Source organism: Dasypus novemcinctus, chromosome 10, assembly GCF_030445035.2.
Source record: "Dasypus novemcinctus isolate mDasNov1 chromosome 10, mDasNov1.1.hap2, whole genome shotgun sequence".
Taxonomy (NCBI): domain Eukaryota; kingdom Metazoa; phylum Chordata; class Mammalia; order Cingulata; family Dasypodidae; genus Dasypus; species Dasypus novemcinctus.
The window spans coordinates 23,793,044-23,805,062 of NC_080682.1; the positions used below are offsets into that span (position 1 = coordinate 23,793,044).

At 41.1% G+C, this 12,019-nt stretch overlaps 1 protein-coding gene across 1 annotated transcript; it reads left to right on the forward strand.

Moving 5' to 3' along the window:
* Positions 1-416: 416 nt before the first annotated feature.
* On the forward strand, positions 417-1,412 carry LOC101441898 (olfactory receptor 5T1-like). Its single transcript, XM_004476925.1, has one exon. The coding sequence runs from the start codon at positions 417-419 to the stop codon at positions 1,410-1,412; it is 996 nt and encodes a 331-aa protein (XP_004476982.1).
* The last annotated feature ends 10,607 nt before the right edge of the window (positions 1,413-12,019 follow it).

Consider the following 12,019-nt stretch of genomic DNA (forward strand, 5'->3'; position numbering starts at 1 on the left):
ACGCTCATTTAAGTAAAGGTATATCATGCTCATTGTAGTGAATTTCAAACTAGTACTCAGGTATTACTCTCCACTGTAACATATTTGGATACAGACCTTCATATTCATTGCTTTTTAAATTAATATTTAGAAAATATACTCTAAGGAAAGGTAATTCAAAATTTATATTAAAAATCCCCCTAATAAATTTTATTTTATTTTTTAACATGACAAATTTAGGCAACCGCAAAGGAATGAAACCATGTGTTCCTTTAATAAGTACAGGAAATCACATCCACCTGGGCCCAACTTCTTCATCAATGCCTATCCAATTACTGCCTAGGTTATCAATGTCCTTCTAAGAAGCAGACATAGTGATAAAATTGGGTGAACTGTATTTCAACAGTGCCTTGCAAACCTACACATAAAAATCTGAGATGTCAGAGATACCATCAGATTTGGATACCTACGAGAGTGTGTGGAAGAATGTAACTGAAGTCACCATGTTTATATTGATGGGCTTCACAGATAATATTGAGCTGAAGGTCTTCCTATTTTTATTATTTCTAGCAGCCTATCTTTTTACTCTGATTGGAAATTTGGGACTGGTTTTATTGGTTATTGAGGACACTGGGCTCCACACTCCCATGTACTATTTTCTGAGTGTGTTGTCATTCTTAGATGCCTGCTATTCTTCAGTTGTCACCCCCAAAATGTTGGTCAATTTCCTGGCAGAAAATAGAGATATTTCATTTCTTGGGTGTGCAACACAGATTTTTCTCATTATCTCTTTTGGAAGCACAGAATGCTTTCTCTTGGCTGCAATGGCTTATGATCGCTATGCAGCAATCTACAACCCACTGCTGTACTCAGTTAACATGTCACCCCAAGTCTATGTGCCCCTCATCATTGCTTCCTATGTTGGTGGCTTTTTGCATGGTGCTTTACACACAGTGGCCACTTTTAGCTTGTCTTTCTGTGCATCCAATGAAATTAGACATGTGTTTTGTGACATCCCTCCACTCCTGGCTATTTCTTGTTCTGACACTCACATCAATCACCTTCTACTTTTCTACATTGCGGGCTTTATTGAGATAATTACTATATCCATAGTTCTGATCTCCTATGCTTTCATTCTGTTGGCTATTCTGAGGATGCATTCTGCTGAAGGGAGACGGAAAGCCTTTTCCACCTGTGGCTCTCACCTAACTGGAGTGTCAATTTACCATGGGACAATCCTCCTCATGTATGTGAGGCCCAGTTCCAGCTACGCCTCAGACAATGATATGATAGTGTCTATATTTTACACTGTTGGGATTACCACGCTAAATCCTATCATCTATAGTTTGAGGAACAAAGATGTAAAAGAGGCAATGATAAAAATATTTGAGAAAAACTGGCTCATCATAAAGTACATTTTTGGCATTGAATGAAACTGGAAGAATACTGGATGTCAGTTCATTTTTTAAATGGTCAGAAACAGGACTAGAAAATGGCTTATTTTTAGCTAATATACCTTAGAACATATCCAAATAAATTACTAATTTGCCCTTCTGTGCAACCTTTTATACTGATAGATATAACTGGGCCATCCATATATTTTTGACTACTTTTGAATATTTCCATATTAAACATTTACTGATATACTCATACTGCTACTATTGGTCATATATAATTTGTTTTTCATTTGTTATAATTAGAATTGATGTCTTCAGGGTTTGATGGCTTCATATATCCTCACATTTTTCATAGAAATTCCTCTGTCCTCATTACGAAGTTGATTCTCCTTTCAAATCCTTGGGAAGGTGCATTCGATGGTTAACTCACTTGCTCCATGTGCCCTCCCACATCCAGATCCATCCAGGCCTGTATACTCTTTGGCTGAACACCGTAGATTTTTATTCCTTTAATTGAATTCTCTTCTTTCCACTTTTCAGTTACTTATATCGATCATACCTATTTTGAATCTCATAAATTTTTGCTGAGGCTACATGATAATATTTACAGAGGTTGTAATTAAGGATTTGGAAAGACAAAATTATAGCTTAGAGAAAATCCCCCAACTGGATATAGGATATTGCTGTTCCACAATCTTAAAAGGCCATCCATATTTTAGGGTTTCTATAATGCTTGGATAATGACCTCAGTTTCTCTTTCTACTTTTACTCTCTATATATGAGGAATGATTGTGCAATTTTTATTACTTTTCAAATTTACTCCTAATAAACAAGGGGCATGATGAAAATCATTTTCATTTCAAGTTACCTCTGCTGTATCCAATTTGGTTTCAAGGTTTGCTCAATTGGGAACTCCTTAAGAGTGAATATATCTTTTCTCTCAATGAAAATGACTCATTTCTCATGATTGGTTTCTTGTTTTTGGAATTCCTTAAACAATCCATCAAACCACGTAATCAAAATGATCTTTTTAACTGTTAATTCTTAAGTGTGAATTTGAGAACCAAACAAAAATTTTCAGAACCTCATTTGTAGTCTCTCTGATTATTATACAAGGAACACTCCTATATCTTTATTCAGACAAACAAAGGTCTAAAAGCTGAATATGTTCAGTGTATTCCTCTGACCAATACTGCTGGTTTCTAGCCCAACAGGTAGAATTTGAAAATACCCACTCTTGTCTTGATGGCTAGCTAAAATATCTAAAACCAACTCCTCTTAGACTTGTCATAAATTGAGGTAACAGGGCAAACCACTACATTAAAATTGTAAGACATTCAGATACAGAATTTTAGTTTAACAGGAGCAACAAAAAGTAGAAGTACTTAAAGTGGAAATATTAAATTTCCCTATTTTCCAATTTATTTAATTGACCTGACTAATTGCTGAATATTGAGAGTGGACTCACTTGAGAGATAAATATCTTCTGGAAGCCCAGGTTTAGGGGACCACAAGTTCCACCCACTTCTCACTGTAATGGTGGAAAAATCCCATTGTGCCTCCACCAGCAGGAAGGGATAAAAAAAAGATTAAAATGTTTGTTTTCCTTAACAAAATCTTTTGTTTTCTTTAGTCACTGAAACTTGCAGCTACAGAAAACAGTAAAACAGACTTACTCCTAGCCAGATAAACATAGACCTAATGTTAAAAGTCTATTTATCTTAGTTGCTTTGCCTGATACATCATGTGTGGCTCTCAACAATAACTTACAGGGCATGCTAAATGGTAAAGACAATGTGAAGGTCAGAACAACATCATACCCAGACTCTGGTTTGTCAGAGATGTTGAAATTATTAGATGAAAAATGTAAAATAACTATGAATAATATGTTAATAGCTTTAAAAGAGGAATAGACATGATTTGAATACTGATAGGTAGGAGCTGATTTAAGTAAGATTCTGGAGTAAGAAACATCTGGCCCACAGACCCCTTGGATACAATGAAAATGGGTAGAATTTTCAGAATTAACCTTCCCCAAACTTCGGAAGACAATTAGAATGGGAAATGAATCAAGAAATGGGAAATGGGAAATGGGAAAAAAACAAAAACAAAACAAAACAAAAAAAAAACAGGAAAGGTAGGAGGACCACAGGACACATTTGTTATCCTGGGCCCTTCCCCATCCCCAGTTTCTGTAGTTTGTATGCCCCACATTACTGGTTCATGCACATGTACTAGTGAGAGTCTCTGGCGCCTGAAACTGGAGCACCTTAATTAAAATTTTGTATGTGTTTGTGAATCAGCCCCACCTGGCTCTGTGGAACACTGAATAAGGGGCCATGTCTGGGTCCCCTAACATGGGATTTACTTGAGACTGAGAAGTGGTACAGAAAAATATATACTAAGATCCTTTAGGAATATATTTGCAAAAATTATCAACAAATTCTAGCAAATTTTATGTGGATTAAAAGTATTACATATCACACCCATCTTAGATTTACCCCAGGAATGTAAGGCTAGTTCAACATAAGAAACAAATTCAAGGTAATACACCGCATTTATACATGAAGATAAATTTACATTGTTATATCAATTGAGAAAAAGATTTTGACATAATACTACACACTTTTATGATAAAATCACTTCGTAAAATAAGGATAGATGGCAACTTTCTCAGTAGGATAAGTGGCACATATGAAAAGTCACAGCTATTATTATGTATGTAGTAAAGGACTGAAGCCCTTCACTCTGAGGTTAGGAGCAGGACAAGAATGTCTGCTTTCCCCACTGCTAAAAGAGTGACTTTTGGATACATGCCACAATACCATATGAATGAACTTGAGTGAAATAAACCAGATGCAAAAATATAAATATGTTATAATCTCACTTATATGAAATACCTAGAATAAGCAAATAAACAGTGACAGCTAGTAGATTGCAGGTTACAAGGGGCCAAGTTGTTAGGGAAATGGGGAGCAACTGCTAAATCAATGCATTATTTCTGGTTGAGGTGATAAAATTTTTTATAATGGATCATAGTTATAGTAGCACCATATTGAGAATATAATTAATACCTTTGAATTGTATCCTTGAAAGTGGTTAAATTTTGACTTGTGTGTATGTTTATATAAGAAAAAGTCAGAAAAAAACAGGAGGAAGTGTAAACAAAAGGAGGGATACTTTAAGATAGAATCTGAAGGAAATCATAACTATAAAAAAGTAACAAATAAATAATGCCTTTATTGGAATCAACAGATAATTGGACATGGTCAAGGAAATCATCAATCACGTGAACATATGTCAATTGTAACTTCCCAAACTGTATAGCAAAGACAAAAAAAGCCTTAAATATGCAACAGAATATCAAAGAATGGTGGGATAGTAACAAATGTTTTAATATATCTATAATGGAGAAACCAGAAGGAGAAGGAAATGGAGAGAGGAAATATACTATTAATGGCAGATAATTTTTGAATCACAGATACAAGAAGCTCAAGAACACCAAACATGATAAATATTTTAATAATCCACATATAGGGCTATATTAAGCCTGAAGAAAATCGAAAGCAAAGAGAAAATCTTGAAAAAGTCAGAATTTAAAAAATCAAATTATGTATACAGGGAAAAATAAAAGGTGTAGATGTGAACACTATTATTTACATGATACTTATGTGAACTGATAATTCATCTCATTTAAAACATTTAAAATTCAGAACATATTTCACATTGGCACTGGGATGGTAAATGAGAATAACGTATTTGATTGCATAGATGGCTCTTGACCGTGGGAATGCACAAGCCCAAATTCTGCAAAGGTAGTCTATATACCAGGTGTAACAATGAAGGTCCTTGTTTAGTTCCTAGGAGATGCTGACTCTCTGTAGTAAAGACTTGAATTCTCTGTCTGAATGCTGAAATCTCTTCCCCTTTTAAGACCTTCAGCTGACTGATAAGAGACATGCATTACTGGTAGCAAACTCCTTAGTATTAATAAATTGTAAACATTAAAAGCCACCTGTGCAATCAACTGACTGATCAGTAAAGTCCATGAAATGTCCTTGTGTTGCAATTAGTCCAGTGTCTGCTTGACCAGACTAGTGGGCACCATTACCTTGCTGAATTCATACATTATCCTAACCATCACAATGCCCTATTTCAACCTTCATAATTTTCCTTATTCTGGAATAAATAATGATATAAATAATGATATATCATTTGACATCCCCCCCTTTTTTTTCCAGATTTCTTTTGTTAGTGAAGCTGTGGATTTACAGATCAGTCATGTGTAAAATACATTATTCCCATACACCAACCCACTACCAACACCTTGCATTGGTGTGGAACATCTTTTACCATTGATAATAGCACTTTTTATAATTGTACTATTCTTTAACAGAGATATACAACATTTATTTACAGACTTTATCTTTTAGGCACTGCGTGAAGCAATTTGCATGGATTACCTCATTTAAAACACCCAATGCTAGGCCTGTGAATATGTTATAACTTTTAAATGTTTTAAATGAGATCTGTTTTCAGTTTACACAACTATCATGTGAATAATACAGTGTTTAAATATACACATTTTATTTTTCCCTGTATAAATAAATAATTATTTTTTAACTCTGACTTTCCTTAATATTTACTCTTTGCTTAAATTTCTTCAGGTTTAATATATTTCTTTATGTAGAGTTTTATAAAACATCATCCTATTTACAAATATATCCTGTAAGTTCTGTTTCCCTAGAGAACCCTATCTAACACAGCTTTGTACTGGGAGTGCTTCTTGTGAAACAGAATCTCAAAAGTGGGATTTCTGAAATGTTTCTGGGATTTTCTGCAATTGCCTATCTGCTCTGATTAGATTACAACACACTGACTGTCTTTCCAATAATTAAGAGGCCACTGGCAGTTCATGGTGTGAATTGGCAATAGAGGCACACAAAATATCCCCACCGGATATGAATACAACCATACTTATAAGTGCTAAGGATCTGCTTAAGAGCGTTCACAAGTATGGTGGATACAGGTACAAAATGAATGGATGAACTAAAGGCTTCAAATTTGTAACTTAAGCACTGCATGAATGATTTGAAAGATTCCGTGTGTGTTTGGAAAGAAAATCTTCTTTTGCACAGCAACAGACTTGAGATCTCTGAAAATCAGTCAGAATCTCATCATATGAGTAGCAGAGTTACACGGGAAACTAAAAAATCAACCTTGAAGGGTGTCTGCTGATAAAGTAAGGGCATTGATTACAAAGGAGTGGGGGCTCTGAAGATTGGAATGGAAACTTATGAGTCGATTATAATATTGGTGGGGACATTGAAACCCTAAATTTTACTGAGTCTCTGCCAGATAAATTTGTAGTGTTCTGTCATGTGGCGACCAGGCAATATTAAGTTTGAATCAAATATCCCCCAGTCTGCCCCAAGGAGTCTGTACCTCCTCCTAGCCCTGATGTGGGTATCAGTCAAACACAGTCTACCTTGCTCATTCTCCACCCTGTTCCAGGGAGTTCAGACTTCCTCTATGCCTTTAGTTAGAGAACAACTGAACTCCATACTGAACTGCCCAATATCCTTGGGAAGTCTGGACTCTGCCCCGGGGAGTCTGCCATCCAACCCTGCCTATAGAGATTAATCCTTTCTCAACAGATGAAATGCCTTAAGGCCATTAGTTTCAAAGCATTTCTAATTCTTCTCCTCATCCTTCCCCACCACCCTTCTTCTCTTGGAGACCTATAAGTAGACTGTAGTCACAACAAGCCCACAAAGGCTAAATACAAAGTGTGACCCGTGAGGAAGTATGCTCATGAGTTTTCAAATTTATATAGTCATATATCAGGGGATTATATTGAGAATGGATATCAAGTGTATGGGAAAATGGTGGAAGGAATAAGATTGGACCAGCCAGAATTTATTGATTGGGGCCCACTAAAGAGAGATTCTGGATGCAGTGTTGTAGCTTGATGGATTAGAAAGTCCTCTAACACTTTGTTCTGATGGCTAGTTGAAACATCGACCAAAAGATGGCTTAGGATATCTGAGGTTGAGCTGCCCAGTTTGCCCTCGCACACTGTAGATGAAGAGATCCAAAGATTTAGAGAGACTGGAATGCTAGAATAGAGTCACCATTTGAGACCTGCCTACCCACCCCAGGAATGTCCAGAGGGCATACCTTTAACCAGGATTGTGAGGAATAAATTTGTAAGACTAACTCTATCTGCCCTGAAGATCCCGTGGTTGTTGTTATTTATAGCCCAGATATTACTGTAGAAATTTCTGTCATGGAACTAGACTCTATAAACACAATGGAGATCATTGGACCTTGGGCTAGCAGAAGACAAGTAGCAGCACTTAATCACCAAAGACAAGGTGGGCATGGCTACCACAGTGAAAGGCAGACTTAAAGCAGGAATCTAAAGACTGTGTCACATAGAATTACAGCCTTGGCTAATAGATCATCGGGTTCCTAGATAGGCAATTTAATAAATTCCTACCTGATCTGTATAAGCAGAAAAGTTCTATGCCAACTAAACAAAACACTAACTTGAAATACAGAAACACAGAATCATGGTCCCTTAATCAATGCTCAAACTTGAGACATTTTACAGACTCAGGGCTCTTTGAGTGAGGGGAAGGCTAGGTTCCCTTGGGGAAGAATCTTGTTGGACTCTCAAAAATTTTTATTATTACTCTTCCTCTCAGTTTTCCTCAAAGAAACCTTTGGCCATTTACCAGGATAACTGTGTATAAAGGACAAGGAAATGATCAAACATTTAGGGATTATTAGAAACTGGCTCAAAAGTCATGTTAATTCCAGGAGAGCCAACATGTCACTGTGGCCCACCATTCAATGTAGGTGCTTATGGAGATCAGGTCAACAATGGAGTTTTAGCTCAAGTACATCTCACAGTGGGTCCAGACCTTTTGGAATGAACAAAAAGCATGAAAATATTTGTATCCCACATGAATCTCACCAGAGGGTGACTTCAGCAGAGGAAAATTGTAATAATCAAGTGAATAATATGACCCAATCTGTGGCTAGCACTCAGCTTCTTTCCCCAGGCACTCTTGTCATTGCACAATAGGCTTATGAACAAAATGCCTACGGTAGGGATGGAGGTTATACATGAGCTCAGCAATGTGGAATTCCCACACCAAGGCTTACTTGGCTACAGCCACTGCTGAGTTCCCAACATGCCAGGAGAAGAGACCCACATTCAGTCCCTGATATGTAACCATTCCCTGAGATGAATAGTTTGATACCAGGTGGCACGTTGATTACATTGTCCCACTTCCATCATGAAAGGTATAGCAATTGTTCTAACTGGAATAGACAATACTCTGAATATGGGTTTGCCTTTCCTGCACACAACACTTCTTTGAAACTACCACCCATAGACTACTGAATATTTCATCCATCACCATCTTATTCCACAGCATTGCTTCTGATGAAGGCACCCACATCACAGCAAATGATGCATGGGAATAAGCACATGCTCATGAAATTCACTGGTCTAACTATGTTCCCCATCATCCTTAAGCAGATGGATCAACAGAATAGAGGAATGCTGTTGTAGGCAGCACATCTCAGCCTAGCAAAATGGCTCGGCTTGCACCGAAATGGCCTCCGGCGCTGGATAGCTCCTTCCCATGCTACCTTCCTGCGCACACCAACCTGAAAGATGCTTCTCTCCCTAGCAACAAGAGCGAGCAATCTATACATTCCGTCCCCTATGCCCAGCCAGTCAGTGCATGCCACCTTCCCTCAACCCCCAACCTTGCCCTTATAAGCTGTTGCACTTCTCTAATAAATCAGACCTGCGCCAGGAGCCTGCGTCTCCAGAGCGGTTACTGTGTGTTCTGTGCTCTGTTCATCACTTACCTCGCCAGCCTCCCCCCACAGCAGCGCGCACGTTGCAGGGGGCCCTTCCCCACTCCAGAGCCAAGCGAGAGAAGCCGAGAAACAACTGGCACCCGAACAGGGACACTCCTCGCTAGCCACCAGCAGGATCCGCATCGATCCTCTTTGTATCAGTAAGTGAAGCTCAGAATGGGAAACACCTCCTCATCCGAGAAAGCACCACAAGCGTGGCACTACACGTACTTTTAGCTAGTCCCTGCATCAAAATTAGTGAGAAAGAACTTTCACAATACTGGGACCTCCTGGTCCGTTTTAATCCGTGGCTCTCTTCCGCCATGCTATGGGACCCTTCCACCTGGACTAAACTCATCTCGCGGGTCCAATCTGCTGAGAAACATGAGAGCAAAGTCTTCCCACTCGGGCTAATGCCCGTGCTCCAAGCTATCCACACTTGTCTCCCTAGCCCTTCCCCTACCGAGACTCACCCATCCTCTGTGAACTTTGCTTGCACCCCCCCCCCTTCCCACAACAGCCTCCCGCCGCTCCACCTTACGAGCCCCCTCCTTTCCTTTCTGCATCCCTGCTGCTCCCCCACTTTATCCTACCCTTTCAGAGGTGCAGCCTCCTCCCGGTACCCTCCCCAGCCCTGCGCCTGCCGCAATCGGGCATAGTGAGGCTCCGCTTACAGGACAAAACCCACCCTGGGCTGCTCAACCGAGGGCAGCAACGGGCCATCCGCCTCTGTTCCGCTTTTCGGAACAACCTGCAATGCCTCAGGCCACCCAGCTGAAAATAGCTATAAGCCACCCGCCTCCGTTCTGCTTTTCCCTCCCCTCCCCCCCCCCCCCACACCCGCTCTAGCCTCGCCTCAGGCTCCATCCCCATCCCCTCCCTTTCTGGCCTCCACTACCCACTATACCAATCTTTTCTGGCCCCCGCTCCCTTTCCGGAGCTCCGATCTCCCCACCCCTCTCTGTCAACCCCCCCCCCCGCCCCCCCTGCCAGTAGTTCCTCCCTCTGCCCTCCCCTTCCCGTGCCCGCCTACTTTCTCTTCCCATCCCTTCCCCCTCCCCCTCTACTCTGCTTTCCGTTCTTCCTGTTCATTACCCCAGGGACAACAATCTGCCCTACTGGGCCCCCTGGGATCACAAAACCATTTCAAATTTAAGAAAGGCGGTACAAGAAGATGGTCTTAACTGCCCGTACACTCAAATGCTTCTTGAAAATCTTGGTGGTGCGCACAATACCGCCACCATTGGAAAAACCTCGCACGAGCTGTACTCCCCCCTAGCGATTATGTAACCTGGCTTGCTCTCTACACTGAGGAGGTCAATTCCCAGGGTGCAAATAACATCCAAAATAATCTTCCCGGAATCCCTGTGGATGCTCTTAAGGGTGAGGGACAGTTCATCCTCCCTACAGCCGAAATGGCATGCCCTGCACCATACTTTGACCAATGTTGTCAAGTCGCCATGGCTGCATTCAATAAAATCAACCCTAAAGGAAAACCTGTGCAGCTTTCTAAGTTAATCCAAGGTCCCAATGAAGCCTTCTCTGAATTCTATAGTCGCGTCAAGGAGGCAGTGGATAGAAAGGTCTCCCATCAGGCTGCTGCCGACGCCTTACTTAAAGACCTCCTCTGGGAAGGTGCCAGTTCAACCTGTGAGCATGCTATCACACCAATCTGCAATAAATCCCCTACCAATTGGGTCCTTGCATGCCGAGACATCGGTAGCATTGCTGCCGCCCTTACGGCCATGCCCTCCCCAGCAGTCTTTGCTGCTGCAATCACCGAGCACCTGCAGCAGCCCCCCCAACGAAACTGTTACAAGTGCCGTCAGCTGGGACACTTTGCTAGGTAGTGTCCCCAGAATAGCTCCTCTGCCCGCAGTCAGCCCGCACTTCCTCCTTCCATTTGCCCCAGATGTTGCAAGGGCCTCCACTGGAAGAAGGACTGCCATTCAAAGGTTGATGTGCTCGGCAACCCACTTCCACCTTTAAACTCCCCCCAGGGCAACTCTCAGCTCCACCAGTAAGAGAGGAAACCACTCCCAATAAACCCTCTACACAGGATTCATGCTGCCAAAAAAAACAGCTCTAAACTAAAGTTCTTAGAAGACCAAAAAGCAGCGTTAGAACAGCACCTATCCACACTGGCCATCCAGGTTCCTTCTCCTTCTTCTGCGGTCAAACCTCAAAATCCCCCCTACTAACCCAGAGATGAGGATTTGCTTGTATTTTTCCAGAGAATACAGAACATCCACTGTGGATTCCCAGCCGCCTCCCGAAGCCTGTCATTGCATCAGAAAGCATCCTTGATGAAAGCCTGCAGCAGCAATAGTCTCGTCCTGTATGGTGTGGTCACCTGCATTGCCGCTCTCCTCCTAGGCTGCAACACCCCAGACATGTGGACAAAGCCGCACTTCGGCAATACCAGCCGCTTGCACAAGAAGAAGCAGCCACAACAGAGGAAGAAGCAACCACAGCAGTCTAGCACTATGTGCTCTGAGGCCATAAAGCCAAATTAAAAGATGAGCCTAAGACTTAACAATTCCCTTGGCCCCGGAGCTTAACTGGCAACCAGTGACGGGTAAGACCTCCAGAGGGAGGCAACCTAAGACAGGCGCAGTTACCTGGGAAAATTTAAAATGCGTAACTGGTAGCCAAAGATGGGTAAGATTCTCAGAGGAGAACAACCTAAGACAGGCACAGTTACAGCGTCAATCAAAATAAAAACAAAACCGAGGAATTGTTGTAGGCAGCACATCTCAGCC